General features: G+C 30.4%; 1 protein-coding gene across 3 annotated transcripts; it reads right to left on the bottom strand.

Annotated features, from left to right (window-relative positions):
• Nucleotides 1–475: 475 nt before the first annotated feature.
• Nucleotides 476–5,468, bottom strand: LOC118028152 (beta-glucuronosyltransferase GlcAT14A). Of its 3 annotated transcripts, none has more exons than XM_073404089.1 (5): nt 5,267–5,468; nt 3,997–4,875; nt 2,383–2,458; nt 2,153–2,268; nt 476–1,122 (listed from the first exon to the last, which is right to left on the bottom strand). In XM_073404089.1, exons 2-5 carry the CDS (start codon nt 4,622–4,624, stop codon nt 614–616), a joined length of 1,329 nt encoding a protein of 442 aa, XP_073260190.1. In that variant the 5' UTR covers nt 4,625–4,875; nt 5,267–5,468; the 3' UTR covers nt 476–613. The 3 variants fall into 3 exon arrangements, with proteins under 3 accessions (XP_073260190.1, XP_034887584.1, XP_034887585.1); XM_035031693.2 differs by having other exon boundaries at nt 3,997–4,706; XM_035031694.2 differs by having other exon boundaries at nt 3,997–4,677.
• Between the last annotated feature and the right edge of the window lie 15,373 nt (nt 5,469–20,841).

Genomic DNA, 20,841 nt, shown 5'->3' with positions numbered 1-20,841 from the left:
CTTTACGTAGAATATTAAATTTATTTTTTATATATATTTTTATATTTAATCGTTGTCCTAAATTTACTTTTTATTGTAAATCTAATATAAAAAATATCTTTTTTGAATTAACAAGTATAAATATTTTATAATAAATTTAATTTGAATGAAATAAAATTAATATTCTATAATTAGATTATTAAAAATATAAATATTCATACATTTTCTAAATTTTTTTATTGAAAAAGTAAACTGAATAGGAGAAAAAATTGATGATAAAAAAGAAAAATAATTTTCTATTATTAGACATACTTTTTTGTTCCCTTTTTCTAAGTTACTTCCCTCGGTTTTTTCCTTTTTCTCCTTTTGGGTCTCCAGGTGCTGAATGCCATCACATATAGACCTCACAAGGGCAACTGATTGCGACCCTTTTGAACATGGTGTTAGCTGTGTTCATACATCAGCATAAATATTATCATAACCTCTGCTCATGTGATGAATCAAATATTTCTTCTATCAACCTTGATCTTTCATTGATTTATAAAAAGGGAAAAAAATTTCACCGCTCTACACCAGCTGTGTAATCTATATGATATATCAATGTACATTTGAAAGTTGTCAAAATTTTCTTTCATCATGAACACTGTTTTTTTCGAAAATCTTCGGACAATAATGTCTGGAGCAGTTCTTGTAACCTCTGAGCACCAGGACCTGGTATAAATACTGAATAATTACCGCGTATGGAGCATGGATCAGATCCATTGTCTGAGCCGCCAATACACCATGCTCCAGGAGCGAACCTGCCCGTGCGGTTTAGAATCTCTTTATCAATCTTGTCTAAAACTGGATCATCCCTTGCAAATTTCCGGGCAAATGGGGCATTGCTTTTAACCATTTTATCAAAGTCTTTCATTGTCAAAGAGATCGGGTGTTGCTTGGGAGGACTGTCCCAGGCTATGTAGTGGAGATCATGACCTATGGCTGTGTTTTGGAATTCTTCAGTATTGCAAATAACAGTGTGGAAATATCCTTCAGGGGAGGAGATGAAATTTGTGTAGTACATTAGGATAGTTCGTGGAAGGTTCTCCCATCCCATTATACAGTATTCCAGAAACGATCGTGTCAGCATCACCCATGCTGAACCTGTATACCAGAGAAAAGACAAACAGCATTTTCTTTTCTTCTCTTTCCTTTTCATATTAAAAACAAAAGAATAAAGGAAAGTATCATATACAGAAAGTAATCAGATTTTCTAGAGGCCATGAGTTAAACAATTGCAGGAAGACATCCAGATGCAGGGTTAAAAGAATCAAATGACCACACAGTATTTTGCCTCATGGTACTCGACCATGCAAGGATTTGGGATCGTCCCATTCACCTTGGGAACCACCACTAAAGATAATCTAGTAGGCTATCAACTGACTCAATTGAGGTTCGTCCCATAATGTGTGGGAGTTGCTTCTTGCAGCTTCAAGAGAAAGCCACTTCAAGCAACACTAATGAAGGGTACGAATTTGTCTCCAAATTCTCCCTCACAATGCCTCACTTAAATGGGCTGACGTAAAACAGTTCAAATTTTGAAAACAGTGCAAAAAAAGTAAGGGTAAAAAACAAAATACAGAAAGAAACCCTCATTATATCAACCCAGGGTAGCCAATTTGAAAGGAGAGGCCAAAAAGACATTTTTATGGTAAAAGATCAAGATAGTGATTTGTTTTCACCTACTGCATTCTCTGCAACTGACTGCACAACAACATCATGCAACATGAAAGATCTCTGACAAGAAGTTAAGATGATAATGATGTATGGCTATATGCATTCCACAATATACCAAATTTTGGTTGGTGCAGAGCATAGTTTATGGTATCTGGGGGAGCCTCATACAATGGTGTTGGTCATACACTACCACCATGTTTCCTGTCCTCGTATGCACGCCAGTGAATTTGTTTGATGCAAACACATACACAGAGCAAGACAGAGATGGGGATGGGGATGTATGGGATATGCAGTGAAAATATGTTTCTGCAATAGACAGTTTCAAGCTAACATGAATCAGAAATGCAATGCAATCCTTCAAAGATGCAACTATCATCTCATAGCTAAATATTTCTCGAAAAAAAACAAGTTTGCTGTATGCTCAATGAATCCATGAAGCTTAGATAGACACGCATACCAGTAAACAACTTGAAAGATGTGGGAAGTGATCTGCGTTGAGTGGTAAAATAAAGGTCAGATTTCTTTGAAGAGTAAAGGCCTGGATCAACAATAATCGGTTTTCCCCTGGAGTTCCTGCAAAAAGTTGGCAGATCAAAATACCCTCAGTGAATTCTTTTTTTAAGAAAGTAGAAGCAGATGAAGTTTTGCTAAGGTAGTGGTGCAAAGTTCTGTGTTTTCTTCACTTACAATTTCCATCCAGTTAGCTGTGTATGTTCAATGAAATTAAGGTTTCTAGACAAATTTGAGAACACATGGAGCAAATCTGCACAGTCAAAATACAATTAGATTTTACAACTGCAAAGCATATCTATATATACAGGAAATAGAAATTCCAAAACTTGAGTAAAAAATATTTCAATCCCCTGTACCCATCAGAATTATCACGTGAAATTTCGCAAATTAATGGGGAACTTAGTCATACTGCTGAACAGTATGAAAAGATTTGTAGGCACAATGCTGTTTCTGTCAGTTCATCCATCCAATGCAACTTATGAATAGCAAGTCAATCAGAGAGTTGAGAGGCAACCACTGAACATGATTGTATACCAAAAACCATAGAGTAAGATAATGTGACATTGATCAAATAAGATAAATGCTGAGACCTTGTTATGATTTATACAGTTTATGAGTTTCCAAATTAAACATTGCAAGAAGCTACTTTGGAAGGGCCAACACCTAGTACTGGCCTTTTCAGAAAAATTAACTTTTTCAAAGAGAATTGCTGCCCAATGCAGGAACAAGAAAGGAGCACAAGAGATTATCTTTTTCCTTAAAAATAGCTAGAGTCGAGAGAGAAAATGCAGAAGCATAATCTAGGTGTTACAGGGCTATGGCAATGTTTAAAATAAGTACACAGCAAAATTTTCCACTCCTGGATGACAAACAGAAAAACTCCATGAGACAGCAAAATTTTGAGGTTCCTTGAACCCAAAAGAAAGGGTTAGCACTTAGCAGCTGCACATAGTGAGCCAGCCCTTCAGCAGGTGATAGCAATACAGTGGCTATATTCCCTTGACAAAACTGTTAAACAGTCTTAGACTCCAAGTGTAAACCTCAGTGCAATTAATTATGTTCTTCATTTTCTAGTATAAATAGAATCCCATAGGAAAATTTTGATAGCATAATCATGAGCTCCTAAACATCTTGCAAATGCAGTCGAGATATATATCTCTATTGCTAAAGTGCAACAGGAGGGTGCGGTGCTAAAGAAAAGGTGATCCATTGAGTATGCTAACCTCACGCACTCCCCAAGGCAAAACAAAGATATCCTTTTCCTTAGAAGCAAAATGCAAGAACCTACTTGAGAGAGATAGCTCAAAACTTAGCCCTAAAGGAAACAAATTGAAGCTTCATAAAGAAGTGGAATACCATGAGCTTGGTAAATGACATGTGAACGCCATGAAGGAAACCTGGTTGGACCCAAACACCACATTCACACAAGTTAATGGGTTCAAATCGTTCATGTGAACTGAAGCAAGGATCGGATTCAATGACCCAGTATTATTTTTGATAAACAACTTACTGCATCAAATTTTGCTCCAAGCTAATTACATAACCTAAGAAATCGACTTATTATACTACAATTTGTCAGATATCACCTATGCTGGATACAAGAACCAATACACAGTTTACAGAAAATGTGGAGAGAAGTTCAAATTAATTCAATAAGTAAATTACCATTCTTAAACATTATCAATCCTCTTATGGAAATCGAACACAATAAGTTACCCAACAGAATAACAAAAAAGCAGCAATAATAATTATGAAACAAGTAAAAATGCAGCAGCAACAGGTACAAACCATCTTGTGTCACAAGAGGATAATCTGAAGCACTGAGATTGATAAACCAGTCCCACTCTAAACTCTCCCTCAACATGATTGCAATTGCTTGAAGGGTACAGGCGAACATTGTAGGCCCTTTATAAGTCACCAAGTTGGACTGTGCCATTACACGCACATTCCCAACTTCTTGAAACGTTGGATCATTCTTCACATACCCTCCCAACATCAACCTTTCTCGTGGGGGTGCCTCAAGATCCAAATGTAGAATATACTGATTTCTAGGATGATACACAGCCTGCAAAGTCCTCATCATTCTTTGACTATCACCCTTCGTACCTGAAATGAGATAAGCTAATCTAGGCGGTTCCAATTCTGAATACCTGCTTCTATCAAACCATTTCTTTAAATCTGATTCTACGAAATACCCACTTGAGTCCTCCGGTCTTGAATACGAAACAATGTCAGATGGCACCTGCTCTCCTCCATAAGAAGATGTAAACACCCCAAAAGTAGCCGATGAAAACAGAGTTAAGAACACTAGCAAGGTTGCAAAGAATGGGATAAGCCATTTTCTATCACTGAACAACCTTCCTGAGTGGGAACTTCCATTCTTCCTCATACTCACCAATGCCTTTTTGATAGACATCGTTCTCCTCTAACTCAAAAACTCTCCAAATTATCAGAGGACACCAAGAAATGCTAGCAATTAAAGCAAAACCCCCATCAATCTAGTAAACAGAAAAGAGCCAAATAGAAGCAAAACCCCCATCAATCTAGTAAACAGAAAAGAGCCAAATAGAAGCAAACACTCCGTTTCAGATAAATGAATAGCTTCTAATCTATCAAGGCTTTGAAGCGAAGTTGCATTAACATATTAACAAAACCCCACCAAGATTCCTAGATTAAGAACTCAAATTTCCAAATTAGTAAAATCGAAAAGAAATCTTTATGGCAACAACAGTTACAAGGAAAAAGCTGAAAACTCGTAATAATTCCAATAAAAGAAAAGCATTTACAAGTGAGGAAAAAAAAAAAAAACAACAACAAAAATGTTAACTTTCAACTTAAAAACTCAAACTTCAATAACCAAGAAGCAGTTAGATTCAAGAAATGCAATAAATAAATAGTGGGGTTTTGCTCTAAGCAGTTTCAGATCTAATAATCACCACAAAGAGTTGATAGGAAGAGATAAACATAGAAACAAAAGGGAAATGCTTAGAGTAAGTTTTTAGAAACTTTAAACACAAGAGAACTACAGAAAGGAGGAAATAAAAGAAGAAAAACTTACTAGGTTTGAAGAGTTAGAATGTATTTAAGAAGGAGATAAAGAGAGGGAAAGTTGCAATCTTTTTACAATGCAAGGGATTCAAAGATTGAAGCTTTGAGCAGAATCCGCTGAATTTATTCCCTGAGAAAGAGGGGGTGGCGAGTCAGGTCATGGGGACACTAAAATTGAACAAGATTTTGGATTTGCATTTAATTATTTGGTGAAAACTTTTGATTAAATTAGCTTGATTCCTTTTCGTAATTATTTGAAGAATAGACAATAACGCTCAAGCAATTACAAGAGCTCCCACGCCAATTCATGGCGCGTGGTTTTCCTCCATAATAGACCAATTGCCCTCGATTGCTTTTTTTATTTGATAATTAAAATATTTTCTAGTGAATTTACCTGTGATCGAGATTAATTCTTTTACTTTAAGCAATTTTAAAGAGACACTTTCAACTTGAATCTAATATGTTTAGAAAAAATTAATAAATCTTCCTTATCAAAGCGTTAGCTATTGGGTCTTTCTAGATGAAATTTTTTTAGTTGGTTTTTTTTTATACCTATTGGATCTTGAGTTTTTGAATTAACTAATGTGATATTTTTAATTCTTTCTCTAGATTACTATTTTCCTGTATTTTTTTATGAATGAAAACATGTTTTTTTAGCTTTTAATTTTGTATATATATATATGACTTGTTAGCTTTTAGGCCTGTTTCATTTTAATATATTATATTATTATATTTGATCCAAAAAAAAAAGTTTGAACAGTTAAAAAAACCAACCTCTAAATTTCAATACTTAATTATTGTTTTCTTTAAATCTTTACTTACAAATAAATAAAATAAGCTCATGTAAATATATATATATATATATATATATATTTAAATTGGTATGCAAGTGAAATCTAAATTTAAATTATATTAGTTTATGGGATATTAAATCTCACATAACACATATTAACTATATGAAAAATCAATATCTATGAACTTTTAACCAGGGAATGAACAATTTCTCATGTTTCAAACATGATTACTCATCGTAACTAAATTGAGTGATAATTCATCTCTTTCACTGTTAATATAAATAGTGAAGAGATGATATTTTTTTAATTTTTTTTATTAATATTTTTTTTATTTTAACTTTGTTTTGATAAATTATTTTGATTTATTTTATATAAAAACTATCACAATTTCAAATAAACATCTTGATATTTAGTTTATATCTAATTTTACAAGTATTTATTTTTGTTATTATATAATTAATTAAAAAATAATTTTAAAAAACAAAATTCTTAAACATGATGGAGTCTATTACTCAAGTTATAAATTTGATAAATTAAATTACGAAACTCGAGTTTATTTAATATATCAATATCATGATATTAAAAACAAAAGTCTATTTAAATCAAATTATGTTTTTTATTGGTTATGCAAGTTGTATTTGAACCAATTAAATTAAATAAATCACATTGAGAAAACTTTTAAATAATTTAATTTTAAAAATTAATTATAAAATGAGTCTAATCAAAAAAAATTTTAAAATTAATTCATTGAAATAAATTTAATAATAATATTAAATATTTTATAATTATCCAAACATATTTTTACATTTAATTGTTTTTTCAATTCAAACCGCAGAAACTAGTATTATGCTAATCAATACGGCTACTTGCCCAAATTGAAAGGATCCAAAGCTAATCCACGCGCCCATGCAAGTAGGGGATAACATGGTAACAAAAGATAAGTAACGGCATGATTAATTAATGAGACATTCATCTCACAATCTTACAGCACGCCGTAAAGTCCGGGCATCTCAAGTCTCAACTTTGTCTTTCTACTGCTTGAAACTTGGAACTCTCTTCTGTTTTCTTCAGTTAAATAAATTCTTTGTGTTTTTTATTAGAAAATATATTAAAAATTATTTTTTATTTTAAAACAATTATTTTTTATATAAAATATTAAAATAGCTTAAAAATATTTAAAAAATAATAATTTTAAAAAACATACATGTCTATGTGAAATAAACAAAGCTTCTAAAAAAAATTATTAACTCAACCCTAAGAGGTATAAATTAATTTGTCAGACCTGAACTTGCTTTCTAAATATCATTAGTTTGAGTAATATAAACTTTAGAGCCACTAAAAACTTGCTTGGTTATTAATTTTATGGTTTTAGAAGATTAATCGAAATACATGTAAACTGATTTAAATATTCAAAATTAAAAAAAAAAATCTAAGAACTTTGTTATGTTAGTTGCAACCTATGTGTATAGAACTTTCAACATCATGTAGAGGATGTTTGGAAATGTAATAACGGTTATTTTTCAAAGTGTTTTTTCATTCAAAAACACATTAAAAAATTATTTTTTTATTTTTAAAATAATATTTTTAACATTATCACATTAAAACAATCAGAAAATATCAAAAATATATTAATTTAAAATAAAAATAATAATAATTTTTTTAAAAAATTTTAAAAAAAATATTTTCTAACTATGTCAAACACTGCCGTAATGTACATCACAGGCGATGAAAAAAACAGCAAGGAAATTAGTTATAGAATAATAATAATAATAATAATAATAATAATAATAAAAGAAATCACTGACACCAAATTAATGTGATGAATAAATTTTAAAATGAAGGGATTACACAGTTTTTTGAAAAACAAAATGGAGAAACTAATAAAATTAACTCGATAATTCAAGAACTTTCTTCTGTCGGTAGTAACCAGTAACCATTGGCTCTTGCACCTTGCAGAGCGTGTAACGTCAACAGGGGCCATTATAAGACAGACAGGAGGAAGGACATTAGGCGAGCAGTGAAAAGTGTACCCCACAAAGAGGAACTGCTGCGGGGCCCATTAACCAGGACCTACATAAGTATGATACTGCACACATACGTGGAGGTGATCTTGTCCTGAAAAGATGATCATAAATGGGGTAGGGAGTTCTAGTTCTGTGGACCATTTGATTGATGTTCTTTTTACTGTCTATAGTCGGTGGGTTTATTCTGATTTTTTAAAAAATATATTTTTTAAAATATATATATATATAATTAACATTTTTTTTTTTGTATTTTAGATGATTTTAATATATTTATATCAAAAAATTTTAAAAAAATATTAATTTAATATATTTTCAATTTAAAAAATATTTAAACAAAACATTGTACAGTAAAAAAAGTAGCATATTTTTTTTGGGTGCAAAATATTGGTCCCATGGGAAATAATAACACAGCTAAGAATGCTAATTTGAAATAATTATATGAGAAACTCAAGTTTGAATATTGTAATTGTTAATATAATGATTATTTAAAATTTATATAGTCATTAACTTTATGACTTATTGGATTAGTCGAGATGCAGGCAAATTAATCCGGATAACCATATTAATAATAATAAAAAAAAAAATTGATGATGGCATCTCCATAAATTTTATCTAGTGAATATTCAAGTATCTTGTACTATGACAATAATATTGAGATTTATATTCATTTGGAGCCCTTTGAGATTCATTTATTATAAATATAAAAAAGAACCGACAAGAAAAATCACACTCAATCTTATTAAAAATAAAATAAAAAATGGTTAGAATTTCTCTTTTATTATTCATTCTGAGTCTTTAAAACTTAATATATTGGTTTCAAGGGTAATGACAACATTACTAGGAATGTTAATTTGAAAGAATGGTTTGATACACCATGTTCAATATAGTTCAGGTTATAGTAAACTATGTAATAAGTGAGTGTTTGGATTTGATCTGCAGCCTGATTTTTAAATTGCTTTTTAAATAGTTTTTTTTTTTAATTTTTAAAGTATTAAATTAATATTTTTTTATATTTTTTTTAAAAATCATATATTGATGTCAGAAATATATAAAAATATATTTTTTTTTAATTAAAAAAACTCTAAATAATAAAAAACAGCTCATCAAAATTAAAATGATCTGAATACATAAAAAATAAAAATAAAAATATTTTAAAAAGTATATTTAAATTATAAAAATAAACAGGTCTAATAGTAAAATCATTGGATAAAAAAAATCTTCTCTTAAAATGAGTAATTTTTTTCTTTTTTTTTTTAATTTCCAAAGAAGGGTTAATGATGCATTGGCAGCATACACGATACATTTCCTGGCACTAACAGAAAGAGCCACCGTATCAGAGGCTAGTTACATCAATCATTGTGCGATGACCCGCCTCTCCCACCCCACCTCATAAAGTGCCCTGTCCACGCTGCTTTTAACACATAATCACCACCGGATTGGAGGTGCCCACCTTAGAGCACCTCCAACACAAAAGTAAAAGAAAAGCCAAAGCCCAAAAATTATCCTTTAAGCTATTGTCTTCAACAGGACAGCTATTTCAATAGCCAAAAACCCTTTTCTCTTACAAAAATACTATTTCTTTACATCCCAAAAAAAAGTCAAAAGCATGGAGAAAGTACATTACTCGTTGGCCAACGATTCTTTCTTGTACAATTGGCCCTTTTCAAAAACAGAACAAGAAGATTACAAAAATGACAAAAGCTGTGGGCTTAATTGCTAGGACCACAGTGAGGTGCAAGCCTGTCAGAAGAAGATTACCAGGATAAAAGTTACCAATTACCATGTTCTTGTTTTTTCTGAGTTTTTTTTTTTTTTTTTTTTTTCAAGTTGATTGAGTTTCTTTTTAGTTTTTGATTTGATGATAAATCATTTTTCTTTATCATATAATAATACTTAAAAAATTAAATCAACCAAGTAGAATCCATTATTTAGTATGGGATTTTAGTTGAATTTTATTATTTCATATTGAATTAATAGTTAATTAATTTTAATATTTTATATTATATAATAAAAGATTTATCATGTCTTGAGTTTGATAGACTCACTATAAGTATTGGGTAGAAACTTTTTAAATTTAAATTATTATACTAAGTTTAAGTTTAATAATAATATTAAAAAGTTTTTAATGATCTAAATATATTTTTTTATATATATTTTAAAAGGATTGTGTCCGACCCACACGACAGAATAAACTTGTATCTAACTAATAATACAATAATGATGAAGGAGGGGGATTATTAAATCATGAACTCATAAATCTTTATCTCAATAACTAAACCCTATAACTTGGACAAGTGGCTTGTGTTTTGTCATGAATCACAATGATTTTTTAATAAATAAAAATAATATCTCAATATTACTAACATGCTTTATACACACACAAGTCAAAAACTATAATGGATCCAATAAGATATATATTTTTAATTATATAATAAAAAAATACAATCACAATAATTGAATTAAATTTTAAAAAGAAAATAATAACAATGATGGCATAAAAAAAACATCATTTGTTAAAAAAATAAAATCACGAAGCTAAAATCTATAAACAAAAACATATATTTCCACCAAGTGGCCCATAAGTGAAAAGCTTTTCATTTTTTTAGGAATTGAGACTCGCATTCTAAGACTAATAGCTTGAGGGACTAAACATGTCAACTCCTCATAATATAAAAGATAGTAAATAAACAAGCAACTCCCCTCAAAAAAACACAGAGCATTCAGCTCCTATCTTAAATAAATATGTTTCAATTATTTATTAAATGCAAGGACTGATTTATTTTTATTTTTTTTGTTTGACATTTTTTTATCAGTTTAATTATTATATTAAAATCTAATTCGGGGTTTAAATCCTAATAAACAAAGAAAAACTTCATTATCTATCGGATCAACAACTCATATTTCCGATTTAGCAAGAAAACTTATCTTCATATAGGGTTTTAGATTAATGAAAATTTTGTTTCATGAAAAAATTTTCCTTTATAGTTTTCCGATTGCCAACCCTTCCTCTTATAGGATCCATAGATTGTCATGGGTATCTTTTGCATGGCAGTTCAGGGAATGATCTATACCTCAAATGGGCTCCCAACATTTTGGGCTTTACCTCAGAGCAAGATCCAGTTTCTATCCTCTGTATTCGGAGCGATAAATTTTTAATTAACTAGTTTTTTTTTTTCCTTTTTGCTAACATAACATCAAATATTGGAATTTTATGTAAACGAGTCTCTTTGAAACACACAAAAAAAAAAAATCATCAAAATTCCCTCGAGAATCAATCATAGGTTAAAAAATATCATCTTTTGAAAATTCAAGTTGATTTATTATGAAAAAGGTCAAAAAAACACCAGCTTAACCAATCATGGGATCAAAAATCTTCAATTTCACTCATGTCTAGGCAAAGGATTTCAATCTTGGTGCCGTGAATATTTTAAGTGGGATAGATATGGATTTATCTAAAAGATTAAGTGAATGTTTTATATTTTAAAGAATCACTTTTTTAACCAAAAAAACATTTTTTTCATGAAATATAATATTCTTTTTAAGAATAAAACCAGAGTATTACTTTTAATTAGAATTACAACAATGAATTATCAATAATTATACTTATTAATATTACTTTTAATTCACAATGCTATATAGTACATTAACACTTCACAGGATTATAAATCCGTTTAAAAAAGTCATGGCTTTTAAATATGATGATGATTTTGAAAAAATTATAAATTATAACTTTTTTAAAAATAATAAGTGAAAAGAGATCTGATATTTTCTTTTAAAGAATTACCGAACATTTAAAACTACAATCAAAACTAAAAATTATAGCCATAAATCAAAATAAAAAATATTAATTTTTTTTTGTACCTTGATGACAATTGACAAGAGGAGTAAATTTTTAAATTTGGAACCTCGAGTAAAAAAAATAAAAAGGAAAAGGAGTAAAAGAGTTGAAAAGGACAGTGACAATTAGCGGCGATGATGATTGTAATAAAAAGGGTAAGAACAGACGCCGTCGCCTGTGCACTTTTTAAGAAAAACTACGGCCACGCTTATGCCGCGTATCTTATTATAATTTTTTATACTAGCTAGATACAAAATTAAAAGAAGGACATATAGAAAAGGCACTAAAAATAGACGGTGTGGTTAAAGTTATCATGAAAAGTATAATTCAGTTCTCCAATTTTAAAATAAGAAATGTCTGGTCCCGTATGTTTTTTCTAAATTTAATTTTGATACAAAATTTTATTTTTATTATTTTCAAGTCCCTTGTTTGTGAACTAGAAAGAAAGTTTCATTGGATTTTGGCTTAGAAAAAAAAATTATTATTTTCGCATATTTAAGCTACCAAATTGGTTTATCTTGATTTTCATTTGAAGAAAATTGCTTGATGGTGGTTGTTTCAAACTTAAATATTATCTAAAAAGGTAAATCAAAGTTGAGGAAGAAAAATCTGACCCGATTTTATTTTATGTTATAGGATATTTTTTGGAGTTTTTTAGATTAATAAATTGATTTAGATGTGTTTGAGGGTGTTTCTAAAATGTTGTTTAATTAAAATGGGTTTGTCATAATTTTTCGGCCACCGATATAGTGGAAGGAATCTGGTTAGACAAATAATACATTATTTAATTTTTTTTTATATATAAGAAGTGGGGCAAATGACAATTAAGTTGCATTTGCATTTCTAATGAAAATTCTAAAAAGTTATATGCGGGTATGATAGTAGTTATTTTTTTTAAGTGTGTTGTGCTCATAAATAAATCAAAATAACATTTATTTATTTTTTAAAAAATTATTATTGGCATTAGCACATAACAAAATCAAATATATATATATATATATATATATATATAATCTAAAATAAAAAATAAAAAATAAAAAAATTCAATTTTTTTTAAAAGATACTTCTAAATAAAAATTGATCCGGATACATTCATTACAAGTTTTTCGCGTATACCTCAATGAAGGATATCTAAATTGATGATCATGTCAGCAATGATAAGACATCTGCAAACTAAGTTTACAGAAGTTTTGAAACGATCTAGATACTCAAAGGGACTGAATATCAAAATCGAAAATGGCAAGATGGGCTTGATCCTGCAGTACCAATGTACAGATCACCATACAGAGTTCTGGAGTCAGGAATCCTGAAGGCTGAACAGCTCGCTGTCTTGAGCGAGGTCAGTCACAGGCCACTATTCTGCAGCAGACAATATTCTATCTCCTCCCCTTTTTTCTTCGAACTCTCCCATGCCTGCCTGCCTTGACCTGGAGGTGGTCATGATTTGCTCCATGCTGCGAGTCCTCTATGTGGTTTTGGGCTGGCTACTACAGTAAGTTAGTTAGTATATAACAACAAGAGCATGGTCCATACATAGTATTTGGACATGTGAAGAAACAACCGTTGAACAGTGATGTGTTTGGCGATCTTCATAGGTTGAAAACTACGTTGTTTGGACTATTAAGGCTGTCTTTATAGGGCGAGGAGGTGTGTGTTAGGCGAATGAGAAAAGGACATGGGGTAATTAAGCAGTCTGCGGTGATCATGGTGGGTTTGAAACCTTTTGAAATTGTATATTCCTCCTTGGATTCTAGTAAAGGGAGTCTCAAAGCTTAGGTTGGTGAGCGCCAAGAGAATCATATACAGGGAAGTAGCAGAGAAATGTCAAAAAGAGTAATGGCACTGGATGTCTGGAAGTGCTGTGCTCATCAGATGTTTGAATTCAGGTGGTTCTTCCCCTAACATCATGCAATGCCAAGTAGATTCTCCCCACTCACCGAGTCATGCAATATTCAATTACAGCAAGCTCTTTTCGTGGTGTTCGTACATATTAATCTGTTTGTCTTTGCCGTGTTGCCATGTTTTTTTTTTTTTAATTTTCTTTAATGTTTTAAAAATGTTTTGATATGAAAAATAAATTTTAATAAATAAAAAAATAATTTAAAAAGCAACCACTATTAATATTTAATATTATCTAGCTCTAATTGAAAAAGAGATTGTTGTGCAACTTAGTGATGCTTTTCATTAGCTCAACTAATTTTTTAATGTCATATTTTTTAAAGTAAAATTCTCATGAATCCCCTTGTTTTTTTGTTGTTTTGTTCTTTTAGGAATAGCTTGTGTTTTGACTCAATCGAAGAGATGAATTTAGTTTTGGTGCACAAAAACCTGGCTCAAGTATACTTTTTATTGTAAAAAAAAAAGAAGACATAGTTATTACAACGTTAATTATCATAAATAATCATCAAAGATGTAAAATTGAAAGGAAACATGCTTAATTAAAAGATGGATTCAGTTCTTGAGGTTTGAAAAAGGTCACAACAATTGCATGTACGTAGTAATATGAATCCAGTGATTTTCAAATCTATCAAGTACTTCAAAGATGTTCATAATTTCATGCTGCACTTCTTGAGTCAAAGGTTGAAACTTCAAGGAGCTGTTCTAGCTGTATTTAACTAGGAGTTCAGACGAATAAGAGTTGTTAAAATGATAAGCAGCTTGTTTTGATTAAGTGAGGTTTCATTTTCGAGTTCCTGTGTACGCAGCAATATCTATTAGTAGCTTCATTTGTCATTGCTAGATATACGACCCGGGACCACCACCAGATTAGTCAGGGCAACTCGGATATTGGAGACGGCAACCAAAAAAACAAAACTAGGAGTTCAGGGGTTTGCTCCTCCTTAAATTTGAATCTCATTAGTAACAAGTGCCTTTTGGGACACAAGCCACAGGGTTTAATCCGGTATAAAAACTGGTTTTGAGCTATAAAAATTTAATTTGGTACACATAAACTTACTCAGAATATAATATATATTAAAAAAAAAGAGTCAAAGGTTGGGTTGGTTGATACAAACTTTTTGAGCACCAGGCCTCCCAGTTGGAAATCACACCAGGCCATTTCATTAGTATTTCTAGCAGGCTTTCAACTTTCTCCCCATTGAGTTGTAAAAGTTGAAACAAAAGAATTACCATCCAATTAATCAAACCCCTTTTGCGGCCATGATTTGGCTAAGTAATAGAAAAAGGTTGGTTTGAACTCACTGTTTACAGGATTGTACCAATCATTTGATCCACATTAGCATCTGAGTTTGTTCATTTAAGACAGCTAGGAATCATGCGTCGGTAGAAGGCACTCTATAACGACCGAAAGGAGGAGGAAAATGTTAGTCTATGGGCCTGCGTTTGAACCTTGCGTGTACTAAAGTTGACCACTGTAGATAATAGTTTCGGCAGTAATTCACAAAAGATTGACTGGAATAATCAAGTGGGTGGTTGTGTTCCTCATAATTCGTTGAACAAAAGCAAGAAAAGTAGCAGCAGTGAGGAAATGCAGGCTGGCAATCATGGCGGAATCCCTGCCATTGAAAGCCAGCTTTCTCTTGACATGCCAGCTCGGCGAGCGACATGGTGTTCTTGTAAAGTTGTAGGAGGACGACCAGAGCATTCTGAGCTTAGTCAAAGCAATTATTCTATAGTGTCTAGAATAGAGCATTAGGTTTAACGCAAACACTGTCATAAATCAAACTGGTGTGTGAAATCAGTTGATCAGACAGTGTCATGTCATGAAATCTTAACATGCCCTTCTCGAGACAAAAGAATCAGGCACGTGATTCTCTTGCCTCTCCTGCCTTCGTTTTGTTCAAGAGCAGCTGCGTAACGCCAAGTACCAAGCAGGGCAAACAAGGTGCTTGTTTTTTGCGCCGGTGGCAATAAAAGCAGAACAAGGTGGTATCTGCCATCCATTTTCCGGCCTCCTCGTCTGTCCCGGTGTCTCCCGGTAAAACCAACGTGAAACAGGCTTATCATGAGGGAGATTGAGCACATTGTGCAGGCTTTTGTGGGTTAAAGTAAAACCGTGTGTCCCCGTAGACAACCCTAGCCAGCGGACACAGAAAAGCAAACTAATTTCTGGCAGCGATCATGATGTTGCGTTTCATAGAATTTATATGTATAGCCTCCTGTGTAGGTAATCAAGGACTTGGAGTTAGCGACTTTTATTGTCTGGGTAGCAGGAAATTAAATTCAAAGCAGCACAAAATTAATAAAGACGAGCTGTTCCATTCATGACACTTGACAGCCTTCGATGGAGAACGCTTAGAGTTCATCAAAAACAATGCAATCAAGCCCTTAATTTCCTAGCTACAATTGAATCGTTGTTTGAAGATTATTACGTACGTAAATTGTGATTCAGCGAGCCTAAAACTACCACATGATATCTTGTAACGAAGAACATGTTCATCTTCATGGCGAAAACTATGATTCAAAATAAAAACGAAAAAAAGGCCCTACCGCCCTAGTTTGTGATCGAAGGACAATAAATATCCTCCTACCTTTGACTACTAATCATTGGTGTGAGCTCCCCGTTTGGGACGGAAATGGGTCAATTTTTTTTTATTTAAAATTAATTTATATATATATTTATTTATTGTTTTAATATATTAATATTAAAAATAAATTTTAAAAAATATTATTTTTATCTCTTTGAATGTCGTGGACATGTACAAGATTGTAAGAATATATTATATGGCTGATTGGTCAAATGTTTTTTTAGAGATTTCCGTTGAATTTTATCTTTAATATTTTTATTTACTTGAGGTTGAGGATATAAAATTATTTTCAAATTAATTTATATTTTAATTAGAACTAAATACTTTCTTAAAATGAATATTTAATCTTTAATTTTCTTCTCTGATTTCTATTCTCGTTCTATGGATAAAACACGAGAGATTAAAGATTGCGTATAGAGGAAACATATATAAAAAGAACAAGAATATATTTAGTTAAATAAAAAAAACATAAGAATAAATCTATTCATGAAAAATTTAAAATAAATTTCAGTATTTTTAAAACAATAACATGTTTTCTCTGTTTCAATGGTCCCTATTTTTTTTTTTTTTTGGAGATGATAACCAAACACCGATTAATTATCAACTTGTCATTATAGTATTTTCTTCTTCTTTTTGCAGTAAATTATAGGTTCACCTTTTCTTTAAGGAAAAAAGAAAAATTAAAGAAAAGTGGGAAAAGCTAGGAACATGACCTCATGAACAGAAGAGAAGTGCATACAACTTGGCTAGCTAGCTCCAAGTTGATCATGACTCATGACAAGCTTGATTTTGTTGGCTTCAACGATGACACGACTTAGCATTCCATGAACAATGAGCCCAATAACTTCAAGAATAAAAGAGTTGAATATATATATATATATATATATATATATATATATATATATCTTATTATATGTTATAATCATTTGATTATTGTCCTTTGTCAGACATACAAAAATTATTGTTTTTTGTCCTAACAAGGACCATGGAAAGGCTAGCTTAGATATAAAGCAAGTGTTCTTCAGATTATTTATTATATTCCCTAGCTAATTAAACTAGTGTTGAGAATCTTTACAAATTTTAATAAGCTCAGCAGTTCTTGACTGGGATATCTTTTGTTTTTTTTTTTTTCAATGTATTTTAAAAGTATATTTTATTTTAAAAATATTAAATTATTTTTTATATAATTTTAACATGTTAATACATATTAAAATAAAAATTATTTTTAAAAAGTATTATGCACTCACGTAGTTGGTAATCATGTGTTGTGTGCAAGGTGATACCACTCCCTTACATCATCGTGCCTATTTTATTTTAATCATGCTATTATATATTATAATTAAAAAAATATAATTGTTAAGTTTGAAATCTTTCTTAATTAAAAAAAAAACTATTAAACACGCTACAATGAAGCAAAGCTAGGTCTTGTCTATAGTAATGTGCTACCGACTATGAGATTGCTATTATGCTAATATTATATTTGATCATTAGATTTGAATTTAATAGTTTTATTATTCATTTTTAAATTGTTTTTTTAATTTAACAAATTAATCAAAGTCCACATCTTAAACTCCCTACTTAACTATAAGTTTTTTTTAATGATAAAAGTATACTCAGATTATTTTCAGCATAGTAAGATAAGGTAAAGCGATGCGGTTACCATTAAAAATGCTTTTAGATTGTTCATAATTTTAGAAGTTATTTTTTTTTATTACTTGAATCTATATTTTTATCTCAAATTATGGTAAAAATTTAAATTTGAAAAAGTTACTATTTGAAATATATTTTAAACTACAATTATAAAAATTATCATAATACAAAACACATAATTATCATAGTTAATACATTAATATATAATTCATATCAGAATTACTAATCCTTTCCATCAATTATCTACATAAAATAAATGGAAAGGATGCCTGTCACGGTGATTTGAGGTCATTGTAGCGTTGGAGGTTTCCTTTTCATCTTACCCAATATTGTGGCCACTAAAAGAGGTTCTGGTTGGCCTTGCAATAGACAATTCAACTAAAATCTCCACCACACATGATATTACGATTTTTAAAAGTATTTTTTTATTTAAAAATATATTAAATTAATTTTTTTAATATTAATATAGTAAAATCATCACAAAACATTAAAAAAAACTTTAATTTAATATATATTTTAATAAAACATACCTAAAAACAGAAGAGGTCGCACTCACGAATCAAACCCCTTAAAACCAAATAGTAAACATTGAAATAAATAAAAAGATGACTAGTCAACCATCTAGAAGATGACCCATTATAAGAGCTTGAGATTAAGATGTTTACTTTTTCTATGGTCTCAAGTTCAAGTTCTATGGTTGCTTATATAATGACCACTAAAAATTTATATAGTTGTTAATTTAAAATCCATAAAATTAATTGAAAAATGCATAAACAGATCCGAATATCTATATTAATAATAATAATAAAAAATAACTAGACATCATGGGCAACATTTTCAAACATCGAGACTACTAACTACTATGTTATGTAGGTGGTTCCACTTGCACAAGTTCATTGCTAACATGGCTACAGTCTCAACATATTTGTCTCCATATAATAATAATTGCTCTCATTTCTTCTTCTCGAGATGAAAAGGAGATTGAAGAGTGTTGTTGGTGGATAGTTTGTACTACAAACTTTGTAGTAAACAGTTCTCAATCAATAATGTATTTAATGAAATTGTCTCATGATTATGATATTTTTCTTATTTAATAATGAGGGTAACCGGATTTTAACCCGATTAATCCTTTTAACCTGGTAATATGTTTGTTATTGTTGAATAAGAAAAGGATAGATCATGGATCGAAGTTTGCGAGCATAACTAAAACATAAAATTTAGTGTGTATAGTCGTGATGTTGTTGAGTTGATGATTGTTTGACATTGCGTTTTCAAGTATGTCCGGATGTATTTTAAAAATATATATGCATTGAAAAAATCAAATTAATGTCTTTTGTTGTATTTTTAAATAATTTTAATGTACTAATTTATATATATATATATATTATTTTAATATATTTATAAATAAAATTACTTTTAAAAAACACTTAACAACTCAATATCAAACACTCATATGAAATCAAGCAATTTATTTGGACTCTTTGAATACCTCAAACCTAACAAAGGCTTGAATGGGTGTAAAAGTTTGCTCAACCACATGGCTCAATTGTTTGGTAAGTATTAGGATGTTTAAAAGTATAGTCTCCAAGACATGACGTGATAGTAAAAAGTTTGAAATCTACATAATCAGTTTTGAATTTGAGTTAAAACATGCATTTCTTATAAAAGTTTGGAATAGCTAGGGTTTTACTCGTTCACTTGAATCCACAAAGTGCGTTTTTTTAGAAGGTGGGGTTTTCCTCGAATAAAAAAAAAATGTTTAAAAGTGTAGTAATAATTATTTTTTAAAGTGTTTTTTTAGAAATATATTAAAATAATATTTTTTAATTTTTAAAAATTATTTTTAATATTAATATATTAAAATGATATAAAAACATAAAAAATATTAATTTAAAATAATTTTTTATAAAAAAAGTATATTTATAAAATACAAAAACAAATAGATAAATAAATCCATGAAAATCATCGATCACACCTTGAACTCTTTCCATTTACCCTTGTAGGGCAGGTCAACACCTTCGTCACCTTCTCCAACCCATTTACTCTCAGTCACAGATTTCTTGACACGAATCACAAAACCTCCCAAGTAAAACAGCAAAAAAAAAACCCTACCTGGAAACAGTGCAAAGCCAACGACACCAAAAAGGCAGAGCTTGGAAAACCAAAAACACGACTCTAACATAAGAACAGAAGGTACACCATAGTAAAAGTTAACAGGCAGGGCTTGTGGTCTGAAGATCGTAGCCATTTTTCTTGATTCTACGAGTTTACATTTTGTAAATTTAAAAGAATCCACTTCTTTAATCCATCTATTCAAATAATGTAAAAATCATCTTAAAATCAAAGGTATCAGATTTAACATGAACCAAAAAGATACTGTATTTATCATATTAATGATCATCTGTTTAGCTTAAGATTCAATTAGAGCAAAGTTTTCATGTTAATTAATCAGAGAATCGGTGTTTAAAAGACCTCATGCCATCCAAATTAAAAAGAATAAAAATCATAGTAAAGAGTGAATCCTCATGAACACAAGGCGAATCTTCCTCAAATGGCTGGTAAATAAGCCTCGTTTTCTCCCACAGTCCTTCCCATGCCCCCCTTAAACCCCACCATCCTTCCTGGCTGACCCCATCTCCCCGCCCCATCTCTCTATCCTGCCAAATTTCTCTCTCTAACACCCCCCTTTTTTAATATATATATATATATATATATATATATATATATATATATATATAGAGAGAGAGAGAGAGAGAGAGAGGGGCACACACAAAAGTATTTATTTTCTTCTC

The sequence above is a fragment of the Populus alba genome, chromosome 13, assembly GCF_005239225.2.
Source record: "Populus alba chromosome 13, ASM523922v2, whole genome shotgun sequence".
In the NCBI taxonomy this organism is placed as follows: domain Eukaryota; kingdom Viridiplantae; phylum Streptophyta; class Magnoliopsida; order Malpighiales; family Salicaceae; genus Populus; species Populus alba.
This window is presented reverse-complemented; position numbering and strand designations above follow the sequence as displayed.

Excerpts from the sequence above, each read along its gene's own strand:
- LOC118028152 (XM_073404089.1), bottom strand. The coding sequence starts at position 4,624 with ATGTCTATCAAAAAGGCATTGGTGAGTATGAGGAAGAATGGAAGTTCC. Across the intron at positions 2,459-3,996 it reads TCCTCTTGTGACACAAGATG|ATTTGCTCCATGTGTTCTCA; the intron begins GTTTGTACCTGT and ends TTGACTGTGCAG. Across the intron at positions 2,269-2,382 it reads CAGCTAACTGGATGGAAATT|GAACTCCAGGGGAAAACCGA; the intron begins GTAAGTGAAGAA and ends AACTTTTTGCAG.